This window comes from Diadema antillarum, unplaced genomic scaffold, assembly GCF_040938485.1.
Source record: "Diadema antillarum isolate AM-2024a unplaced genomic scaffold, OU_Dant_1.0 seq00001823_RagTag, whole genome shotgun sequence".
Lineage (NCBI taxonomy): Eukaryota > Metazoa > Echinodermata > Echinoidea > Diadematoida > Diadematidae > Diadema > Diadema antillarum.
The window spans coordinates 256,035-268,590 of record NW_027272497.1 but is presented as its reverse complement, the minus strand read 5'-3'; the positions used below and the strand labels follow the sequence as shown (position 1 = coordinate 268,590).

Here is a 12,556-nt window from a genome sequence, read left to right as displayed (position 1 = left end):
TTACGTGGTTTCAATCCCAATTTCTTTACGTACGGTAATGCTAAATTGTAAAGTGATTGATATTCAATCACTGAAAACGCCTCACGTCCTACATAATCATACTTTCGTAACAAATGTACCGATGTTGCAAGGACCCAAATGGAATAAATTGTGCATAATATCGAAGTGATAAATCTTGGCATGAAACATCCATGCTCTCCGAGCTGTGATAATTCTATGTCAGCGTCTCCTTCACATTGCTATGAGAAATCAGTATGTTTCATAGGTTGTCTGTCCGTCCGTCCAATTATTTTGTTCTCTTCAGCCATAAAATTTCAAATGCGTTTGTTACTCTACTACGGAAACAAAAACCTTATTGTCTATTGTTAGATATTAGTCTATTTCTTTATAGCGAAACAAGTAAGGTTGCACATTGTTCTATTTAAACACTATTTTCTGTGTATTTTATAGTATATTTGTAATTCATTTATAAATACGCAGATGTCAGCTCGTCAGGATACGTCGATGCCATGTAGCCAAGTTTCATGCGACATCTGTACAATGAAATAAGAAAGAAAGAGAACAATACAACAATTATGATTTAATATAACCATTGGCACACAACTCTCAGTATTTTCATTGTTAAATCAGTTTTAGTTGCTGCAGTCTGCATTGTACATTTTTTATGTTTTTATTGATTTTCATGATTCATAGGACAACAACAATCAGATATAAAATTACAGCTTAGATTTACTCAACAGCATTGCTACCCACTAAACTTTAGATTTATTTCAGCGAATTTCAGCCTGTGGTAGAAATTATTTAGACACTTCCTCTTTTTTTTTCTATAACTGTCGTGGTATCTCGGTAGAGTATTCCACATGAGTAGGAGATATAATCGGTACTGAAAACTTTGCTTTTCTGTTGATGCTTTTCTCTTGCCTATCATTATTAAACTTCAATAGCAACTTGAGTCAGTCTGACTAGATTGAAGTTACCATGAATATCACGAATACGTACATGTAGGCTTCGGAAGAGGTTGTAGCATAATTGATTCTTCTGGCTCTGGCGTCTGTAGGAAAAATAGAATATAAGTTGTCATAAGTGATCATGACCGATGTGATAATGAAAGTAGCAGTTGCAGTAGTAGTAGTATCTACTACGTACTACTACTACTACTACTACTACTACTACTACTACTGCTAAAGATATGAACAATGGTAAACAATAAAATCTTCTTCTTCTTTTTCTGGTTAAGTCTGCCTCCTTCAATAGGCTGAAGATTCTTGCATACTGTGTTATTTACATTATAATACAGTTTATTTACAGATATTATTTACAAGCACATAACAAATTTGAAGAAAATGACTACCCACTGTGATCAACCGTTAGTCGGTTACGGAATGCTCCCACAGATGCCGCTGAAACAATAATTTACGATCACCATTGTGGTTATGATAGAAACATCATCTACAATATAAGTAGGCTGCCTATAAAAATAGCAATTGTCATGATAATACGAATCAGGGGTGGATAATTAGCCGTGGATCATGTAGAATACATTTGGAATACCCTTATATTCACTCTTATAATAGCATATCTATTATGGTCAACTGTGTGAATGCCCCATATTGGACTAAAATATTAAAGTGCATGAGGTAGCTCGTATTACTGTGTGGACGTAAGATCGGCGGTTTGGCCGTTATCACAACAAACGTGGCGAAAACGACAACAGTAATGTAATGATTATACATGCAGTTTTATGGACTGGTCCTCGTTTGAGTGCCCCTTTTTTATGTGTTTGTTTGTCTATGTTGAAGTTTGTGTTTGTCCGATAATGACTGACCATATTCCGAATATTTGTTCAGTCTGGGTGTTTGTTTGATTGTTTGTTTTGTTTTGTTTTGTTTTGTTTAGTTGTTTTTGGTTATTTTCTTTTGTTTTGTTTTTGCAAGATAAGTATTTATACATCTTTGCACTCACTTTCTGTTTGTTACAAACACGAAATGCACATCGGTTGTATAATAGCTAGTGAATGTGTGTAAAGGATTGCGGAGATAGTACTCGAACGCATGCATATCCATTAAATAATGGACTGGATCAGCAGTGATCATGGAATATCATTACGCACTTATGATACGACTGATACTATTTTAACATGAAAATTCAATACTTACGATGGAGACATCTTCCACTTTTGAGAACTCCATTTCAAGATCGGCTCCCATAAATGCCAGTCGGACCTGCAACAATGGAAATTTGAACATGAACGATTACACAGTGATATAGGCTCAGTCATCTCAAATATCACATTGAGGAAATACAATTATGAATACGGTAAATGAAGATGTAAATCAGTAAGACGTATGCTTAGCAGCTAGAAGGATTTAGAAATGTTTGCAACACTATTGAAGCTTATTGTTTCACCATGGTGTTATTTGTAGTTGGGTAAGATTACCTTAACTTTCCCTCCCTCTCTCTCCATCCATCTATCTATTTATGTTGTTAATTTAGTAAATCTAGCCAGATATCTCTAATTGATGGTTTTGTGTAATATCCAAGTACATTCACACACGAATATTTTGCCATCATTTAATGCATGTCGCACATTCAGTTATAATTTGGAAAAAAGAACACGTGCAACCCGCAAATCAGTACTTCACAATCGGCCTGTTCATGATTAGTTAGTTCAGGACAGCGCTGTTTCTTTGGTCAATATTGAATATAGCACTATTGGTGTCAATTCATTATTACACCACAAGTCACAGGAATAATTTTTTGTTCAGACATGATGAATAACAATGAATGCATAGAAAACTAATGACCATTTTCTATTGTGTTGAAACTGATTTAGTTAATTCCTATCGAATCATGCTACACACTAGTGATGAGACAAGTCAACGAGAAACATGTGTTATTACGCATTCTTGGGCAAATATATCAACTGTAAAATCTCACCTCGGGGTTGCACAAGCCATAGAAAATCGCCAAGAATAAGCCCTGAAACAACAAAATTATAATAAAAGAGAAGAAAAGGAGGTTTCAGGCATACATTTACAGCCGGTCATTTGTCACAGGGACTGTAATACATTTTGATCTGTGCATCTTTTATCAATATCATCATCATACCAGAGCGACTTAAATGGAAATGTAATCATCATAACTCTTTTTTTTTTCTTTTTTTAGCCAATTCTAATGACCTCTAATTTTTGCCATATACAGGAATTCGACTGAGAACTGCATTGATTTTGTGATGGTCACTCTTGAACCTTAGCTCTGCACTCTCATCCAGCCAATACACAGACGCATCACACACTATCACACACACATACAGAGACAAATCAAAGAATCATGAAACTTGTACCTAATAAAACAGGACAGTTATTGAAAAAAATATCAGCGTCTGACATGAGCTCTTGACAGTGACTCAAAACCGAGTGTCTCTCGACTGCCTAAAGTGCGTGTACATTGTTTCAAAAACCCATGAAATTATGTGTATGTACATCCTTTCTTTTGTTTTGTTTTGTTTTTTCATGATTCCTCACATGAACACCCAAAAGTGAAATCAATCAATAATGCGTCCTATAAAGTTCACTGTGAGTGTTGTACATCACATAAAAATTACCAAACGCATAATGGGTAGTCGACAAAACTGAAAAAAAAAATGGTGATTTTAAAACCAGAAACAGGGAAGAAAAAAAAGAAACACTATACAAATGATAATTGGCATGCTTGAGGCGTGGAGCATGCATACGCTGAACCATCACTACAACACTTTCATAACCTTGTTTTCGCGTTTTAATAAGGACCGTCTGATCTTATGGGTTGACAAAAACAATACATTCATACTCTATGGGGCAAATCAGAACGCAGAAATGCTCTATGTTAGAACCTATCTTATATATCAAATATATGTATATATATATATCTTTGCAAGCAATTCTGAGGACGTTATCCATCTTACCTGTAACGCGTGCATTGCCGTGTAGCAATACGTGATTTCTATGTACCGGTGGTTGTAGTAAACCTCGACCACGTAGAGTGACCACGTGACCGACATGAACAGGATGGCGAGAACGGTCGCCCTTAGACTGGCTCTACAGTTACATTGAAGCAAGCAAACAATCAATGTAATTATGATAAGAAGAAAATGATAGAAATTCATTACTAAAGTCTTCTTGAAAGTACAAAATAACAGAAATTCATTACTTCTTGAAAGTACCGTTTAATCATTTACTTACAAGATACCAAAATACGATGTAGAAGGATGACCAATTGGAAAAAGAAAAAAACAAAAGGAGGGGATGACAATGCAGATAAAGATGTCCAACATCTTTTATTTTTGTGATAATAACAAAAATATTCTTCATATGAATAAGATATGATGGTTTCTAATTCTTGTTCTAATCCGTACTGTATTTTTTAAGTTTGATTGATTGATAATGTCATACACACTGTACAGACTTCTTACTAATTCACTGAGTGAAGCCTAGCATCATCTGCAAAAGGTGGTGAGAGTAATTGTGATAAAATCCATCATCATTCCAACAGCACCGCGTATGCCTTGTTGAATTCGTTATCGTTACATTGATTTTAGTACTGAAATGTCAAAGTAAAGGTCAAAGTAAGTTTTAAGGCAAACACAGAACCCACATAAGTTAAATCACAATCGTGTCGGAAGCAAAAATCCTCTAAAGACCCACTCATGATCACAAACGAAGGAAAATATTTCAAGGTACAAGAGCGATGCATCAGTTAAAGAATGGGATAGCTAGCGTGATATCGATCACTTTCGACCGCAATAAGGCGCCATTCCATTTAAAGGAGTAAAAGGTGGGAAAAAAAGGAGAAATGAAATGCACGACAGTGATTGACAGGGTTTATAATACTGTCGACAACAACAACAACAACAACAATAGTAATAATAGAAATAAAATAATGCTGATAATGATGATGATGATGATGATAATAATAATAATAATAATGATAATAATAATAATAATAATAATAATAATAACAATAACAATAATAATAACAACGATGATAATAATAATAATAATAATAATAATAATAATAATAACAATAATGATAATGATAATGATATAATAAAAAGAAGAAAAACTTACGCCCTGGATTTCAGCAAGTCTGATCGTCTTGCTTCCTTCGTCGTACTATTCCGATGCACTGCTATGGCGATGAGGGCAGCAATCTATAGAAACCGGGCAAAATAATAAAGCAGAAAATGACATGTTGATTTACAATAAACAATGATTTGCTCTGCTCACAATCGTGACAATGGCAATGAGAATTTTGCAAATATATAATATCAAGTTGAAAATTTCATATCCTGTTTGCGTGCGTGCGTGTCTTATCTATTCAATTCACATTTAGCACTTAATTTGACACAGCACATCAGACATTGTTATGTTCAGGTTTTTTTTTTTCACATTGATGCGTTGTAAGGTCTACTGTGTCGACATCAGCAACTTTTAAGGAAAAGTCCATACTTTTCTAATGATGTTAGTTGCAAAGAGTAACAATCAATAGAACTGCAGTCAAATTCATCAACTTGATCCAATCGTCTTCTTTTAAAACAGTATCTGTAAATCACCATGGCTTTAACAAGAAGTGTATCGTCTGTATGCAAAGGTTTTCTACAAAACGCGTGCAAGGTAAAAATAAAAGACAGGTTGTCAATCAAATGCGATTTGCAGTATCACGCCCACATACTTCTTGTTCTCCTTCTTCTTATTTCATTTCTTTTTTTAAGTCACTGATACAAAGTTCCATCACTCACCAACATCATCCCCAAACTTGTGCCAAAGAAAACCCAGAGCGCGTTGTCTTCAAACGTAATCCAGCATCTGATAGATGAGACCACACATTGTGTTAGATATCATTAAAAATTGCGGTATGTCTTTCTACCAACTGCCGTCAAAGATATTACAACTTCCAGGGTCAAGGCTGTTCGATTAATCATAATTCCTCATGAATGGAGTTATTCTATCTTACTATGACTCATAAGACATTCCACCCGAGGGAAAATGATATCATATCAAAATAAAGGAATAGATGAATAAATAAATAAATAGATAAATAAATACATACATACATAAATAAATAAAATTAGTAGCTAAAATGACACAGTAGTAATAATCGTGATAATGTTTCAGCTGACATAAATGAATATTACCAATCAGATCAGCGGTATTCTTTTCATTGATGACCTTTTACAGAATATATAGATATTAACAGAGATGGTGTGGTAAAGACAGTCGAATTGTTAAGATACTGTGATAAGAATGTTGCAGATGAAACAAATATGGAAATAGAAACCGACAAAATGGGAAAAAAATATTGTCACTTACTTCTCTGTGACACCGTATCCGTTGTACGTACGAGCAAATGAAACACCAACAACCATCAAAGGGATGCCTGAAAGACAAATGTAAATCCGAGAATACATGAACACTTTTTGTGCTAGGGACTTTGGATTTTCTGTGCGAATCGGCACTCAATACACACAAAATTGAAAGACACCCTCTCACGCATCTTTCATTTCCTTCCTTTGTAATTACTGACAAAAAGAATATTCAATGTATAAACCAAGATGAAATTTGTGAGACAAGAACCTCATTGCCCTGCCTCATTTGCATAGTGACAGTATCAGATATTATACTATAGTGGGAAAACGTGCATGTAAAACTTAACAAATCTGTAATTTCATAATATATTTGAAATTCTCAATGTTTTCTTCGTTACCAGCGGGAGTTAAAGCAAACAACAACAACAGAACAAAATGAATAACAGAACTGCTGTAAATTCATGGTTTGTCCACATACCAAACTAGAAACACATTCAATCTTTTGCATATTTTGCATGATTATTTGATTTGTTGTTGCTTGAATTTCAATTTGGGCAATCATAAAAGCTAGTGCTTACAAGCACGAGACCAGAAATAGGTTGCATATCATTGTTGTTTGCTCACCCCACGCGATGAGGAAGTAGTATCTGAATTTTTCTTTAAATGGGATGTCCTTGGGATTTTTGACTTCGACCCAGAGATGAAAAGACTGCATGATGATCCAAGAGAACACGCCCACGTAGAAGTACTCCATTACACACGCCACTGCCTTGCACGAAATCTGTGTGATGCAAGAGAAGAAGAAGATAGAGATCCTCATCCTCATCGGACCATCTTCCTCATCGGATTATCGCCCGACATTTCTGACACTGGCCTGATAGTGGACCAACACAAGTCGGATTCAGCAGACTTCGACCTGATACACTTCGGTTGGTGGCCGGAAGCAAAACCTTTGCTTTCAACGATTGATCGATGAGAAAAAAAAAACAGTTCCATTATCTAAATCCTGCTTAACTGAAGTTAGCACTCGAATGGATTTGTGAGTCGGCACAAGTAGGCCTACTTCAACGGCTATATAGATTTAATCTATCGGTTTCTATATATATGTATGATAGATAGTTGGCCATTGATTTGGTACTTCACATCTTATTTCTGAACAGAGACAACAAAACAACGTCTAAAACTAAAGGAGCTAAGATGCCGCAAAATGCTTTCGCTGTTTTTTCTCTCTCTTTTTTTTTTTGGGGGGGGGGGAAGGGTACAACCAGAAAGAAAAATAAAAGTTGAGAAGGCAAGGAGCTACAACCTTACCAAGATTCATCGATCACCTGAAGAGCAGGCCGACTTAAAAAAACAAAAAATACAACAGCAGACAATACAGAGCATGAATATATTGTGCAAAAGAAAAATTCCACACAGGTAAATAAAGGCCCTACTTCCGTTTTCAAAACACATGGGTGTCTAACGTAACGTAAGAAATAATGACGAATGATCTTACCCAGTCAAGGTTTGAAAGGAAGTCGATAACCACGACAGTGATCTCGGCGAAGAGCATGGACAGTAGCATGTTGATATGGATGGCGTTGCGAAGCGTGCGGATGTCACTGCGGAGAGGAACGGTAAAAAAAATAAATAAATAAAAAATCAGACGCACCGCGAAACAAGAGAGAGAGCTAGGACGCCCTCACCATCTTGACCCATGACAAAAGGATAACCTTCTATAAAATCTTCACGTCCTTGACAAATTTTGCCGCAGAAATTATCAGTTTGCGCTCTTCAAATTAGTAACTCTGAATTCAACTCCGTATATGATATCATGGGAGATAAATGATTGGAAAAAGACGAGACAGAACTGATTAACTCTGTAGGATCTTCACTAATCTGAAAAATACTAAAACTACCGATTTGACAGAACTATCAACTTGAATGTTGTAAAGTGTGTTACCAACTTTTTTTGTCTATGATCAGTTGTAAATCTAGTAATTAGAAGTTCTGTAACCGAGATGGTATAGGCTACTTGAGACAAAAATATTGCCAAAAATGAAGCAGAAAATGTAGTTCTAGCCTTTAAAACACTCTCAATAAATTTAACAAATTATAATAGAAAATACCCATGAAACCATAAAAATGTGGTTTCTGTGACTTGATTGGTTAAAGAATACTTATCCTCAAAATAATGATTTGAATATTCTGAGTTAGAGTGAAGAATGACGTAGTTACTTTCGATTAACACACAATTTACACTAACTTATTCCGTACTGTTCTTGCTTATATGAAATGTGAATCCTCTTGCCTTTTGTCTTTGTTTTTTAACCGTGTTTATGTTTTGGTCACGACAGAAACTTACTGGGCTTGATTGCTAGGACCATCTAAAACTTCTCCATCTTATAAATGCTTATCCTTTCTTTGAGTTGGTATTCAAGGAAAATGAGACGCACTTGACTTGTTTAATTAGGTCGCTAGTGATAATGAATAAGATTCAGAAGGAGAAGAAACAAAAAGAAGAGGGAGAATAAGTGGAAAAGAATGAAAAGAAAAAGGATGAATTTAGCAGAAGAAGGAGAAGTATTGGGGATAATTTCAAATGGGGTGGGAGTCCCTACTGTTCTTTACCTGTTACTGGGCCTACATGTATCTGTATCACAGGAAATGAATGTAAACCTTCATGAATGATACTCACGGCACTGTCACAATGACGATGATGAGGAAGATGATAGCAATGATGGAAATGCCCAACCCTCCCCACGTGATGTACTTCAAGTAGGTGTCGTGAATAGAAACCACCTGGGAAATGATAAAAGACATAATAACATTGCATTCCGAAAGGTTGCAAAGTGATAAGGAGGAGCTACTAAGCAAAATCATATCAGTCTTATACAAGTGCTCACATACACTTAATAAGCGCATTTATAGATTTAATCATTCATTGATATCTATTTGGCAACATCATGGGTGCAACTGATTGACAAATTGCCCTACATCGACGTAAATAAGCACTGAATTGATCAGTGCTTTAGTAGTAGCCATGATAAAAGAAGTCATAGCGTACGTACTCGCGCATGATTCGAAACTACGACCTCCTGATCTCCGGACAGGCGTCATCTCCCCAAGACCACCGAGCTCCAGCCCGACAGCAAGTGTTGGTTCTAATCCTTACAGCATGCAGCGGGTACTGCGTAATTATTCAAATTCATGAAATTCTTCCGTCGAGAGGTTTTTATGCAACTGATTGACAAATTGCTCTACAATTAGTAGAATACATAAACATAACATTCATACAAAATAATGTTCACACGCATTACGTAATAAATAGGGACAAAACAAGTATAATGATTTCAATTCTGGTGCTATTTCTATCACAAGCATCAAGGCTATTGATCCCGACAAATAGTTCACTACTTGTGTTCTGAAATTACGGATGTCCTGTGTAAATAGTCGATCAGTTTTTCATACACCAATTTTTCAAGGGAAAATTTGACATCTCTTTCAAATGGAGGCACTCTAACCACAAATCATCTTATACCGATTCTGATGTATCAATGTGATCTGAATGTCAGTGAGCTTTTCTTTTTTTCAAGGGTCATCCGCCAGCCAGCTCTATAAGCTAACCGCAAGAAAGGTTTGAAGGTGCATATTAACCCTTTCTCAACCAATGGGTCAAATGAGCACAACTTTTACACGCACACTTATGGACAGGAAATAAGTGTGCCACACACAGAGGGTTAAAGTACTAGTAGTCGACAACTTACCACAGGGTCTTTATCCTGGAACATGATTGCAAAGTGGGTGAGATGATCGGAGTGGCAGGTGGTAAAAGAGGAGTTATTCTCTTCCATGGTCAACCCTCGCATACTCCACGCCCCTTCCTTCGTGTAACTGCAGAGAAAAATGAAGCGAGTATAAGAAACTTTTAGTGACTTGACAATCAATAGACAAACATGAACATAGTGTTACGATATGAGCGGTTTGAAGAGTGTAAGAGAAGAAATGTTTAGAGTTATAGACACCCCTTCCATTTTTACTCAATGTCTACTCCTGGTCCTGGGTGCATCTGATTACTTTATTTGTAGAAATAGACAAAGAATCTAGGACTAAGACCAGAGCGATTGTCATATAATATTATGCATTTAATACATGTGTCTACTCTTGTTTAATCTTCGAAATAAATCGTTTAAAGCACTCTTACTAGAAATTTTGATATACGTGACTGTATAACTGCTATTGTTGGATATACAGCGACCTTCTACTTAGCGAAGTTTCTCCATTTAGCGAGTGTAGCATGCCGTGAAACTGAAGACTGAAGTGGCATCTCATGTTTGAGAGAGAGAGAAAAAAAAAAGGGGGGGGGGGTTACCTAAAAATGTTGGCAAAGTCAGTTTGTTTGTTTGTTCATTCATTTCCATCTGAGAAGATGGATAGTGGCTGGATAATGGCTGAATAGTCCATATTCAGCTACTCTAAGCTGGTCTTCCATGGGGTCCAGTTGGATGTGAGGTGGGACCACTTCACCGGGTTTAAGCACCCTGCACTTTGCGATGAATGAATGAAGCGGGATCTTTTACGTGCATCAGGGGCGGATCCAGGAATTCTGTAAAGGGGTGGCGTGACTAATGTTCTTGGTGCCACTTCCGGGTTTTATTTCATTTTTTTATTTCTTTTGTTTTTAACGACAAATAAAGGGGGGGGGGGGGTGCGCCGGTTGCGCCCCCTCTGGATCCGCCACTGTGCATGAGTTGTGACTCTCTCGTACACGGGACCTCTATTATATGTCATATCCGAGGGACAGAGTGTTTTGCCTCTTGCTAGAGGGGACGGTATGTTTACACACAACATTGCTCAGTCCAGTCTCGGGTTCGAACCCGGGTCCTTAGGATCGTGAGGCAGACTCGCTACCGACTGAGCCAACTCACCGCCCTTCAAAGGAACTATACAGTCAGAACAAATCCTCAGAAATTAAATGACTGACTATACTGCAAGTTAAGGTCATACTTACGGGACTGTGAAATCCCAGAAGACGCAAAAGGCTTTTTCCTTGGATGTCAGGGTCTGCGAGAAATATTTGGAGGAAGCACAAAGAGTGGAAACGATGTGAGTTTACGACTTTTTTTTTCTTGTACATTATGTTTAGTTTCGGCATATTGAGTAAATTAGTAATGGTCTTAAGTATAATGTTTATGTGTTAAACTTGTAATTTCCACTACATAACAAACACCCAAACCCAGATTCTCGAAAATGTCTTCAAATAAATTCGAAGATATAGATAACGATCTAAATTCCAAATTGACATTATTTATATACTGTTGTATTTTTAGCATTTGTTTCAAAAGGCGAAATCTAAATCCATACTATTGAAATGTAAATTGGGTATTATAAACCAACTTCTGGAATTCCATCGCTAGAGATCTGACAGGCAATTTAATGTTGTTTTATCTATCACAATTAACACTATCATAGATTCTCAATAATGATTTATTATAGAATAAGTGGATATAAAAGATCTCGTTACCTCTTTATGTTCCATCTGGAGCACGATTGGATTGTACAAGTTCTTCCGTAGTTCTGGCTCCACTCGCAGATACATTATACGACTACCCACCTTCAGCGAATCCTTGTAAAGTTCCCTGAAAACAAAAGAAGGGAGATATTCAAAGTTACTGTACTTCTTCTTCTTGTCCAGACCATACAGGGGATAGTTTGCTAGATGGCTGCGCAAGACAAAACTACTTGTAAATGTTATGGCATTGCTCAACATATTTATTATCGATACATATATTTTTTTCTCCCAGAGACAGAAGCTGTTTATATCTTTATGGTTACATAATTATGATCTTTGACAACTCTTTATTATTCTTGACCGTTTAGACTTGGGGAATGATTAATATGAGATCTGGATATTATCCAAACAATTTGTGCTCTTAAGAGCAAACACAGAAGTGTGTGGGCTTGCTCTGCCAGTGATGTGTATGACATTGTAAAACAATGTAAGATGAGATTAGTCTTCGTCCTTAAGTTATATTTGCTTTTGTTTTAGTCAACATATTTAACGATCCTTAGCACTTTTTAAAAGAATACTCTTCTTTTGTCTACTTACTCTTCCATGGTTTCCAACGGGATGATCTCATATAGGGTGTCAAAGAGGATTCCAACCATGGTTATTTCTCCGTTGTTTTCTGCGAAGAGGGAAAGAAAGAAAGTCATACGAGATCAGCAGTT

General features: G+C 36.4%; 1 protein-coding gene across 1 annotated transcript in view; it reads right to left on the bottom strand.

The window, feature by feature from the left end:
* Nucleotides 1–522: 522 nt before the first annotated feature.
* The window catches only part of LOC139712568 (uncharacterized), a 39,562-nt gene continuing 27,528 nt past the window's right edge, over nt 523–12,556 (bottom strand). Inside the window, exons 34-48 of the mRNA XM_071624377.1 lie at nt 12,435–12,513; nt 11,850–11,964; nt 11,337–11,389; nt 10,093–10,219; nt 9,024–9,127; nt 7,842–7,947; nt 6,968–7,124; nt 6,348–6,414; nt 5,777–5,843; nt 5,106–5,188; nt 3,944–4,076; nt 2,938–2,979; nt 2,157–2,222; nt 1,000–1,051; nt 523–533 (exon numbers count right to left, since the gene is read on the bottom strand). Coding sequence (XP_071480478.1) covers nt 523–533; nt 1,000–1,051; nt 2,157–2,222; nt 2,938–2,979; nt 3,944–4,076; nt 5,106–5,188; nt 5,777–5,843; nt 6,348–6,414; nt 6,968–7,124; nt 7,842–7,947; nt 9,024–9,127; nt 10,093–10,219; nt 11,337–11,389; nt 11,850–11,964; nt 12,435–12,513 — 1,262 coding nt within the window. The remainder of the gene's footprint in view (nt 534–999; nt 1,052–2,156; nt 2,223–2,937; nt 2,980–3,943; nt 4,077–5,105; nt 5,189–5,776; nt 5,844–6,347; nt 6,415–6,967; nt 7,125–7,841; nt 7,948–9,023; nt 9,128–10,092; nt 10,220–11,336; nt 11,390–11,849; nt 11,965–12,434; nt 12,514–12,556) is intronic.